Below are 12,305 nucleotides of genomic sequence, written 5' to 3'. Positions count from 1 at the left end.
TCAACGATGTATACAACACTAGACAACATCCCAACCCTAGCTGAGCTTGACCCCTGGGACAATGTCAACAATCGACCAATACTAATGGATGAACTCTGCAAGGTACAACTAAAAAAAATGAATTCCAATATACTAATATCGAATCTGCTTTCCCTACAGGTAAACCACAAAACCTCACCAAATTGCTTCAGTCCAATGCTGATATCTTCGCGTGGATCCCAACAAATATGCCTGGAATCGACTTAAATATCATATGTCATAAGCTCGCCATCAACCTTAACGCCCGACCGGTCTGACAGAAAAAGTGAAACCTCAGCACTGAAAGGAGAGATGCTACCATTATAGACACTTAGAAACTGCTCGACGCATGATTCCTGCGTGAAATCAGATTCACATCATGGTTGGCAAATGTGGTTATGGTAAAGAAACGCTCGAGAAAATGGCGCAAGTTTGTAGACTTTACAGACTTGAACAAGGCCTGTCCCAAAGATTCATACCCCTTGCCGAGCATTGACAATTTGCTAGACAATACCTCTGGCTTCAAAGTTTTAATATAAAATCTCTAAAAATAAAATTCTTGAATATATATAATAATAAATCATAAATAATTTATTATTTAAATTTCAAAAATCCGAAGTATTACACAGTAAGCCAGTAACAATTAATCAACCCAGAACAAATAAGAACAAGCCAGTAACATTTAATCAACCCAGAACAGACAAGAACAAGCCAATAATAGTTGATCAACCCATAACAGACAGGAGTAAGCCAGTAATAATTAATCAACCCAGAATAGACAAAAGCAAGCCAGTAAAATTTATTATCAAGTTGTGAGCAAAGCCAATCTACCAAGGAAAAGCACCGAGCACTGACTGAGCATCCGAGGCATTACCTTTGGCAAGGGCGGTGACCAGAGATTTTCGTGTGAGCGACGGATGGCAGGAAGCTGGTGACGAACACTGGCGAGCTGGCAATGGATGACGGGGAGCTAACAACAGACAACGAGCAACGATGGAGCAATACTTGGAGATGCTGGTGTTGGGAAATGGAAGAGCCTCCGAGCACGACAAAACAGGAAGATTGGTGAATGACCACGACAAACCAAGTGGCGACAGTAAGACCAACGGCGGCGCGATGGAGACTGGGGTTGTGTTTTGGAGAGAAATAATGAGAGTATGTATGAGACCGAGGAATCAGGAATGGGGCTCGTGAAGGGGGCAAGGGCTTCAGGCGAGGAATATTCTTTTTTCAACAAAACACAAAAATGATGCCGTTTCGTTAAAATTGGCCGGGTCCCAGTTCGGTCCGACTGGCCAGTTTTTAGCTAATTTAGCGGTTTGCGTCTGGTTTTAATATGCCAATTTTTTAGGTTAAACCAAACCACATAGGCATTCGGTTTACGATTGAACCGATCCGATTGACCGGCTCAGTCGATTTTCAGAACCATGATTTTACCACAGTGTTAAACAATATTGAACATTAATTTTTAGTTAAATCAATTCGATTTGGTTTTTAGAATATTGAATGACAAATAATATAAAGAAAGAAAATAAAAACATAAAATACAATTGAAAAAAAATGAAGAAAGTTTATAAGACTTCCATCTCTATAGTTATCAAATTTAACTCAACTGATGTGACAATTATCTTCTCTCTCCTTGGTAAAAGCTCTTTTCTCTCGGTAGCAAGGGGACGTCAGTTAAGAGCTGTCGCCGCCGCTGCTGCTATCTTGGCAGCGGTGGCTCTCCTCCCCCCTCCCCCTCTCCCTTAACTCTCCACCCTCTCTTTTCATCCCTTTTCCCCTTCTCTTCTTATTTTTCCTTGTGTTTTTGGCTTTTCAAGCCTGTTACCCCACCTTTTATCTTCTCTTTCTTTTTCACTTCTCCTGCCCTCCTCTTTTCTATCTTTCCTTTCTTGTCTTTTTTTTTCTGGTTTTATTTTTATATTTTCTGTTTATATTTTTAGTTTCTTTGTTACAGATCTAACTTTTAATAACCATTTAGTGGTTAATATTCTTTTTTTTTTGTAGTGTCTTTTTTAATAAGTGTTTTGATTCTAGCAAATTTGAAAAAAAAATGTTAGAATTTTTTTTTGTCTATAAAGATATTTATAAATCAGGAAGACGTTCAAATCTATTGTGATAAAAAAACAAAATATTAAACTATATTGCAGTACATCTATATAGATTTGGAAACAAAAAATATTTAAATTTATCTCTGTTTTTATCTTTTAAAATTCTTTGTAATCAAATATTATGTCTCCTTTTAATTTATAATTCAACGTAGAGAATATTTATCTCTTTTTTTAATAGTAGAACTAATATTTGTTTTTTGTTATTTGTAAGTGTCATTCGGTTATTTCAATGAATGAAAGTTTGTTCTTGTGTCAAAAAAAATAATTTTATTGAGTTGAGTCATTAATCAAATCATACTTTCATTGTAACTATTTTGACTGGGTGTAACCGGATCAGTTTTAATAAAATTGATGGCTCAACCAATTTTGTTAGTTTGAGAGTTGAGGCCCGGTCATATAAATTTTTTTTTTTTACTTTTTAATCTCTAAAATGAGATTTTTTTATATATTGGATTATGAATTATAATTTCTTTAAAAATAACCTAAATTATGTTTTATACATTGTTGTGGATTCTTTTTATAATTAAACTAATATTTTTACAAAACATCATTAACATTTCATCTTTTAATAATTAAAAAAATATTTATTATATAAAATATCAATTATTAATTTATTATCATAAATTTAAATTTTCTAAATTTTAGATTTTTATTTTAAAAAATAAAATATAATTTTTCATAATTTATTTTATAAATAAAATAAAAATATAATAAAAATATATTTAAAAATAAAAATTATATTTTATTTTCTAAAATAAAAATTTAAAATTTAAGAATTCTAAATTCTATTATTATAATAATATAAAATATTAAAATGATTAAATATTCTCATATTTCATCGAGAAATTCTCCATATGTAAAAATTTTAACTAGGTCTGATATTTTTCAATTTTCATTAAAAAATGTTGAAAAAAACCCTAATTTACTAACTCCATCGTCAGCCTCTGCCTCACAAAGCACGGTCACACTACCTAGCCTTTGCCGCCGCTGGTTCGCCTTCTGCCTCCGCTTCTGTTTCCGCCGCAGCTGGCTGCTGTCTTTCCCGTGAATTTGATTTGGCGTCTCCCTCTGCCGCTTCTGTTTCTGCTTGTGCTTCTCTTCTGTGCCTCTGCTCACCTCTGGTGAGTTCTTTCTCTTTTTTTTTTTGTTTCCTACTTAATTTAGCTAGTTGATTTAGGCATTTTTCTAAACTAGTATAACGAACTTGAAGTGGAAGGCTAGGATTACATGAGGTGAATGGGGAAGGAACGGAGAAGAATTGTGTGTAACAGAGTAGGACTGATTGTGGGGAATTGAAGAGAAAACGGTGGAGAAGATTCTGAATAGCGAAAAGGTGAAAACTAGAGAAGGTATTACAAAGAGTGTAGGGGCGGGAGCCGGGAAGGGGTTAATAAGAGGAAGATGACAGTGCCAAAGAATATTAGTTGGTGAGTATAAACATATGTTTGAGGTTAATGGTAAGTAACTAGTATTGATTCTGCGGCGGTAATTAAAAAGAATGTGAACTGCATCACATTTGGGAAGCGGAAATTGAGGCATCAATGGAAAATACAAGCTTAGAGGGGTTGTTGGATAAAAAAGAAAGGGAACTATATTGAAGAGATTTGGGGTATGATGTGTAATGGGGAGGGACGACTAGATGCTGCTGCAGAAACTAGTACTACTTGTGTTAGTTTGTGTTCTCTTGGAACCTTGGTGCATGTGTTATCAATTTCTGAACTTTCTTTGGACTAGCATAATTGTTCAGCTAAGAGTCCTCCTCTTGTATTTGAGCTCTCTTATTAAGTATCGAAAAAGAAAAAAGCTAAACTTAGCTTATTAGTTAATTTGTTGATTTAGTTCCACTTTACTGTTAGTTAATTAGTTAATATTTTGCGTTTGGTGTTCTTATATATATATATATATATATGATTGGGTCAATGGGTCAATTGCTGGATCAGTTCTGATAACTATAGTTGCAACAAACGGCGCAAAGAGAGAAGAGAGGATACTAACTCCAGAAACAGAAAAGGGAAGACAGTGGCAGCGGACGGCACGACGCTCCTCCCGTCCGCAGCGGCACTCTCTTCCCAGAACGCCATTCATCATTGACAACATAGTTTATTCAAAAGAACAAGAGTGCTTAAAAAATGCCTCGTACAACCACCGTGGACTGCATTGGATGCCCTCCTCTTCGGGCTCTAACCTTCGATACACTTGGTCTCATCAAAGGTGATTCTTCTTCCTTATTTATTTATTATTTTTATTTTTTTGAGTTTTCTTATGTGTTTTACTAATTTACTTAGCTTTTACTTTGTTTTGGGTGATATTAGTGTTGGAGGCTCGTGATAAGCAAGGAGCTCCAAGGGTAGTAGAGAGGTGGGGTGAGCCTGATTCATCCAAAGGTATCATGGCTGTTTCAATGATTCAATGCCATTCCAACCCGGTATGTGTTTTCTTGCAATACAATATTTCTCAGTCTTTGCTCTTGTATAGCATTATTTGTAGAGCGCACAAATGATGACACAAATACAAAGATACTCCTAAACACACCGAAATTTGTAGATAGTAGGAAATTTATGTGTTATTCAAGCACTAACATATTCACTACTATGTAGACTTGGCCAAAATTGTTTCAAACATTCTCAGCATTGCTACTTAGTTTGTTTGAAAATTTTGTAATAATACGTATGATGTATGGTCATTAAGATTTAAGAGTGTCTTTGAGTGTTGGATACTGACACGTGTCAGACACAAACACCTCATGTAGTTGGTGACCTGGTGTCTCTGTGCTTCATACATAGAGCATACCTTTCTTTCTTTCTTTTTTCATTTTGTTTCTCAACGTTGAAGTAAATAAACATGTCCATAGAGATGAATATAGAAACAAACTTATGATAAAAAGGTGGGAAACAATTAAAGGAAATCGTAATTCCCCTCCTTCAATGTGTTTGTTCAACGGGTTAGCTGTTTTAGTTTGATTCTCGATATGTGAGATCTGCTTTTTAGCTTTACCTGCCATGGGATAACATGTGTTTTAGGTTTTGGCAGCTTGCTTGAATAATTTTTGCCCTTTGTTAGTTAATGATTAAGTAATCCCTTGAGTTTACATAGTTATTTTAATGATAGTTTGGAAATTGTTTGGCATGTAATATCTTTCCATTTCTATTTAGCTTTTCAGTATTCCCCTGTTTTGTTTAGACATTCCTGCTGAGCTATTTTGTAGAATTCTGTGAGGGGGCCCAGTGCATGTAGAGATGCAAGATTCAAACACATTTTTCTACTCTTGCTACTTTCGTAGTTTTGTTAATTGTTAGGCTATGATCCTCATTAAGAGCAACTATATTTTTCTGTGGATGTCGAAGTAACGATAGATGACTGTGCACTTTGATGCATTTGACAAGTCAAGTATTATGCATTTGCTATCACCATCAGTGAAATCTACTGTATATAAAGGGGATTGGAAGGGGTTGGTGCACAGCCTCCTTTTTTCCCCCTATTTTTCTCCTAAAATACCATTTGTCGTGTATATATTCACATTTGTTGGTTTGTTTGTTCCTTTTTTAGGGATGATTCTAATTCTTGAACTCAAGACTACTTAGTTATTATTTCTAGTTTCATCTGAAATTATGTTGGTTGGCATTGATAAGTAAGCAGATTGTGGGTCTAAATTTAATTGTGCTTGATACAACAACAAAAACAACAAAAAACTTGTATCCTATTAACTAAGATGGATCAAACAATACCATTGTGCCCTTTCATGTATCATTGCTGCAGTAAGCTCATTTGTGCTTAGATTTCTTTTTCTTGGAGCACCTCATTCAAAGTCTTCTTTGGTCTCTCTTTGCCCTAACCACTAATGTATCTCCTTTCTAATCTACCCTCTTGACCAAATGCTCTACTGGGATTGTTAATGGTGCTAGTATGATTGAATTGTTAATTGTTCCTGATAATATGATCTAAATTGTTAATGCTACTAGGGTTTTGTTTTCAAAAAGAAGTAATGTTAAAAATATATGTGTGAACTGCAATAGGGTGAGGTTAAGCTACCTCGAGTTATGAAAAGAAGATAAAATGACACAAAACTAAGAAACAATGAGTGTAGGAATTTAGCAGGGCTGTGTGATCGCTTGAAAAATCAGATATAGCAACTTCCTTGAGTACTAAGCTTTAGGGCTCTGCATAGGTCATTTTTGAGTCTAAAGCAAACCACACTATACTTGTCTTATAGATAGGCAGTGTATTTCAGTTTAATAGCTATTGTTTTTATGCCTTGAAGATTTGTCCTAAGTTTATTAGTGATGTGGTCAGGCTTTACTCTTCATTTTTCATCAAGAACTTCACATTGCATCATACTATCTTTGTGTGCGTGTCCACCACTGCCCATCATTTTATTGTAATGGTATATAAATAAATTTGATATTTTTATGATTTTTTTTCTTTTTGAGAATCTTATACGGGCGTAATTGACTAGTTGTAATTATTTTCCGACACTAATATAATAACTAATTTCCACCATTTGGGTTGGCTACACTACATGGATCAGTTCACCTTTTCTGGTTCTACCATAAACCAAATTTGAAGTAAAAGCATATAGAATAAGGTTGCTTCTTGGGTTTTCCTTGATCCCCTTTTATACTATCTTCATTTTGGTTCACTTTTCCTGTTCGAGCCTCTACTAGTCTTCTTCCATGACTAAACCACATTAGGAAAGCTTCCATTATTTTTCCTTAATAAGTACCACTCTAATGTCTAATCTTATCTTGTTTGACAACTCCACTTTGGCATTCTCTCTTTAATATGAAGATGCTTTGGTTTTTTTTGGCACTAAACTACATAGCATTCACTACCTTAATCATTGTTTCTGTCCTATCTGTTTGGTAGAATTTTCTTTTGAGTTTGACAATGAAGATGTGAAGCAGAAAAGCTGGGTTCATTGTTTTCTTATCTCCTTTTTCTTTTTCATTGCTGGTGTTGCAGTTATTAGCTGTAGCTAGGAAAAATGGCCAGGTAAGAAGAGGCTGTGGTATTTTTATTTTTGGTTACTACAGAACAAGTTTGGTTTAAATGTTGATGTACCTCTCTCTCTCTCTCTCTCTCTCCACATGTACAGATTGAGATTTTGAGTCCTGTAAGTGGAGATCTACAGGCAACAATTTCAAGTTCTAGTGATTTGGATCTTCAGTCTGATGTTGTTGGTTTGCATTTATTTGCAAAAGCAAATCTGGAGTTATCTACAAGGTATATAAATCACTGCTTTTTGACAATTTAAGTTTGTCTTTCATTCTTGCATGTATTGTATTTTGGTTGTGCTCAGTATAAGGGCAATAGTCAGACTGATTTTTTTTCCCCCTACTGAATAATTACTTCATATTGGCCTTGTTTTATGAAACTGTGAACGGAGGAGACCCTACACGAGTGAGGAGACTTAAGTCACTTATTTAGGTTGCTTTGTGGATTTATATCCCTCTTCCATGTAATCCTGCTTGCTGGTCGTTAGATTATAAATCTTATTATTAGTGGGCTATTAGCCCAAATAATTTATAAAAGGTTAGGCTTGGGTTTTGTATCACATCTTTCTTTCAAAAGTATATCCAGGGGTTATTTCTTTATTAAATCAAAACCAGTCACTTGAAGTGAGTCTAACCTGTTGTCCTGCATTGGTGTGGTTATTTTGTATATTTCCTTGTAACTCACATCCTTTTTTACATGGTCACATTTGCATAATTTAGTGTTTGCTGCAATGGTGTACTGTTGATGTTGATGGGATTTTGCAAGCTAATAGTTAGTTATCTCTCATGCACACAATTCATTCTCTAATTTTCAAGTTGCATTAAGCTCTAGAATTGTGTGCGTACATGTGTATTTATGTATGTGTGCCAATGTGTTTTGTCAACTCGTTTACTTTTATTTGAATTCTTCCAAACATACTCTGATTTGTGATTGGTTTTAGGCCTTGTACGCTACTTACATGCACATCAAAAGGGAATGCAAGCGTAAGGTCCATTGATATTACTGATTCATCGATAGAATCTTCTTGTCTTGATTCTTCAAAAGCATGGAATGTATGTGCTAGTGGTAGCATAGAGTGTTGCAAGGTGGACGGAAGTGAGAAGTTTGCTCTATTTGGAGGGTGAGTATCTATGACTTGCATCAGTTTTGCATAAAAGATTGTAAGTTATGTTGAATGCATATGGGTACTAAAAAAGTGTTCAAATAATTTATTTATTTAAGTTTGATTAAAACATAGGAACGAAATACAAGACAGTTCACCTATCATGGTAAAAAAGGGAACTGAAAAGAGGAAAAATTAAATTACAACAGTAGAGAGGGGTTATAACAGAGACCCTTCAACTCCCAAAAACTACAAATTATTCAAGTCCCTCCAAGATAGAAAATAAACCTCTTCTATAGAAATACATGTACTCAATATCAAAACATGATAATTTTAATTTAAAATCAATAAACGATAATAATCGTAGTCTAAATTATGACCACTTGCATATTCAAAGCTTTAAAAAATTTATTATTTCTGTTACTTTTTCTATAGGATACATTGGTAAAAAACTTATATTAACTAGTAATCTTTATTATATACCTAACAGGGTATTACAGATTACCAGTTAGATTAACTCTGTAGTCTGTATTATGTTACCAATAATCTAAAAAATAGTAATCCTTTTTAGTGGTAATCTAACTTATCAATCATCTTTAGTTCTTTACCCAATAAAAAAAAAAGAAAAAGAAAAATAAATGAAGCACGTGAGGCTAGTTTATTGTAAAAGGGTCACACTGTCAATTACATGACAGATTGTATTTACCTCTCTGTCTTTCTCTCTCTCTCTTAACACATTGCCTCATACTTTCGTGAATTTGAAAAACTGTTACCAACTGTATAGTTGTTATAGAGAAAATTTAGCCAGAGCAATATTAAATTACTACTTTTTCTATAGGAAAGGTGTTGAGGTTAATCTCTGGGATCTTGACAATTACAGTAAGATTTGGAATGCAAAATCTGTAAGTCTTTTCTTCAACTCCAAGTTTTTCATATTTTTTCTTACTAATTTATTTTCCCCTAGATCATGGTTGGCACATTTTACTTTTTTTCCCCCTCCATGCTTGATATACCAATTCTTTTGACCTATGCAGCCTCCCAAGGACAGCCTTGGGATATTCACACCAACCTGGTTTACATCGGCCGCATTTCTAAGGAAAGATGACCATCGGAAGTTTGTTGCTGGCACCAACAGCCATCAGGTAATTTTAACAAGTCAATTCTTCATTTTATCAAACTGGTTTTGATCTCTAACAAGTAGTAAGAAATAAAATATTTTTTCCCCTTCTGATACTCTTGACAAGGATTAATAATTTGTGCAAGAGTCAGAAACCATACACTTTGAAGAGGAGAACATGTTTCCACAAGGTTTATGTAAGAATAGTTTGCTAGAATTACATAATCTGTTCTGCGATGCTTTTAGTTCAGTGATTAAGTTCCTTCAAGCGATAACTGTGCTTCTTCTTGTTTCTGTTTATAATGATGAAATCAACAGGGAGTTTTTAGTATTGCGTTTCCGCAAAAAATGCTCCATTGTTCTTTCCGCATTCATTGTGTTGCATAAATAAAAAGAGAGGTTTCAAATATTTTGAATAACCTCCAAGGATTTTTCAGGATGAGAACTTTCTGTTTTCCATATGATTAAAGTGTAATGCGTCGACTTTATTAAGCTGTCACACCTCTATTACAATGCATAAGGAAGCATTGCTTCCAGCAGCTACACTTTATTACTCATTTTCATTACCCTTTTAACATAAACTGGACAGATTCGCCTTTATGACATCTCTGCACAGAGAAGGCCTGTTCTTTCTTTTGATTTCCGTGAGACACCAATTAAAGCATTAGCAGAGGATATAGATGGAAATTCAATCTATGTAGGAAATGGGTCTGGTGACATGGCTTCTTTTGACATACGAACAGGTACTTCCCATTACAGTGTTGTTTAATTAGCATACATGTATGCAATAAAATCTTTGTTAATCAATGAGATTCGATATTCTTTGCATATGTGGCTCAGTTTCTCTAATTTTCTGAAAGTAGAGAAAAGGTTTATTGCAGCCCCCATACAATTCCTCCTTATTTTCTCTACACTTCTAAGGGTAAATGTCAGATTCTTCCCATTTTCTCGTCTCCTTTGTTTTATAGAATCCTTGTCCCAAATTTAATCAATATTGCTTTGTTGCTGGTATTTAGACAATTATCAACAGGTGCAATTGAGTTAAACTGTATCTTGCAATTATTATGAACTCTATTTGCTTTTTTATATTACAGGTAAATTGCTAGGATGTTTTACTGGGAAGTGCTCGGGAAGCATCAGATCCATAGTTAGGCACCCTGAGCTTCCTGTGGTAGCTTCATGTGGTGAGCATCTCTTCTTAACCTGTACATAAATGTAGATGAGGTTAAATGGTTCATAGTTGATAATGCCCTGCTGCTAATGTCCATATCATGTTCCCACCTCTCTTTCTGTCTAGGATTGGACAGCTATCTGCGACTTTGGGATACAAAGACTAGGCAGCTTCTTTCTTCTGTAGGTGTTTTGCCTTCTTTCTTTGTCCATTGCTGTATGCTATATAATGTTCATGATGCTTGTATGTGTATGCCACTGGAAAATCATTTTTTTTAATCATCATTTTGTTAATTTTCATTGGTTGTAGGTTTTCCTTAAGCAACATCTTTTGCATGTGGTTTTTGATTCCGGCTTCACTGTTGAAGGTTAGTAACTTTCTTTCTTATTTTATTTATATTTTGAGTTCTACATTTGTTGTTTTTTCTTTTGGGAAGAAAAAATGAAGGACAGAAGACATGGATGATCATAGGTTATGATGCCTTGAGTAATCCTCTAATATTATACCTCATTGTTAATCTGATTAAATGACATGCTTTGGAATGAAACAATGATTTAGGAGCTGTGGCCTGCAGCTGTTGGCATCAATCTTACTAATAAGACTCAAAATTCCACTCCAATAATATCTGTTTAATCTAGGTGTGTTTGTTTTAGCTTTTTTATGCAAAAAAGTTCACTTTTTTATAACAAAAGTCTGAAAATAAAGTGAACTGCTGGAGTTTATGTTGACCCAAGGACAATAATAGTAAGTTCATGAAGTGTACATCACCTAAATGTTATAATGCAGTGTTTTAACTTTTAAGACTTGTAATTTCTTTATTTTAAGATTTCTTATTTGTTTTGGGTAGCAGTTCTTTATTTTTGTAAATTTTCATTATATAAGCAGAAATACCCCAAGGGGCAGATCTACCATGCAAGGAGCAATCTGTGAACGAGATCGGTGTTATGGAAGGGATTGAAGCACCATCTTTGAAAAGGAAAAAGTCTTCAAAGAACAAAGGAAATGTTACAGATAGTGAGAGGAAGAAAAGATCTAAGAATAGCAAAGAAGGCAAAAAGTCTAAAGAAAATGATGAAGGTGAGAAGATTGTGTCAAAGAGTAAATCGAAATCCAAGAAAAAAAGCAAGAGCACGAAATGTGAAATTGATGAAGAAGGGTTGTGATTCATATGGATCAAGTTCCATGTGATGTTACTACAAAGTATCAGATTCTACAACCATTATAATACATGATGATGATGATGGACACATGCAAGTATTAGTGAGGAATTTGTGTGTTTTAATTGGATCATCTTAGAGGTGAACTTTAGGGAATTTAATTATTTTTGTGGCATGGATGAGGCAAGTTTGTTCAATGCTCTGGTTTCTCAAGGCATGTAAGGTTAGATTAGTGTTAAGTTATTTAATATATAGAGGTTTAGTCATACAACTTTTCATGGAAAATATTCAATGTTCTGTTTTGTAGGTGTTTTGTGATCAATTGTTTTTGCTCATATGATAATGCTCAATTTTGTTAATCAGTGTAATCAAAATTATTGAGATTGTAGTATTTAATGGTGAAAGTCAACTTGTGAAATTTTGTTCCTGATCAAGCCTAGAGCATAGAAAGGGAAATGAAATGGTAGAACTGTAGAAGAGAAAGGTGCGAGGAAGAATACAGAGAACAGAAAGAATAAGGATTTTCTGAGTAGGTAAAAATGATTATAAGTAACAGAATCAATTACACTCTGACCGCGTTTGGTTTAACTAGTGTGAGATATGGACACAAAGACATGAACAATAAAGACAGATA

The 12,305-nt window shown here is 34.4% G+C and overlaps 1 protein-coding gene across 1 annotated transcript; it reads left to right on the top strand.

The window, feature by feature from the left end:
• Nucleotides 1-3,045: 3,045 nt before the first annotated feature.
• Nucleotides 3,046-12,103, top strand: LOC130939834 (uncharacterized). The gene is given in 14 exon segments (XM_057867904.1): nt 3,046-3,253; nt 4,073-4,343; nt 4,445-4,557; nt 7,092-7,121; nt 7,225-7,352; nt 8,065-8,244; nt 9,065-9,128; nt 9,261-9,368; nt 9,933-10,086; nt 10,438-10,527; nt 10,641-10,696; nt 10,824-10,881; nt 11,400-11,581; nt 11,583-12,103. Coding segments are annotated over 13 exon segments (1,365 nt in total). The 5' UTR covers nt 3,046-3,253; nt 4,073-4,261; the 3' UTR covers nt 11,703-12,103.
• Nucleotides 12,104-12,305: the final 202 nt, after the last annotated feature.

Source organism: Arachis stenosperma, chromosome 1 (assembly GCF_014773155.1).
Source record: "Arachis stenosperma cultivar V10309 chromosome 1, arast.V10309.gnm1.PFL2, whole genome shotgun sequence".
In the NCBI taxonomy this organism is placed as follows: Eukaryota; Viridiplantae; Streptophyta; class Magnoliopsida; order Fabales; family Fabaceae; genus Arachis; species Arachis stenosperma.
This window is presented reverse-complemented; position numbering and strand designations above follow the sequence as displayed.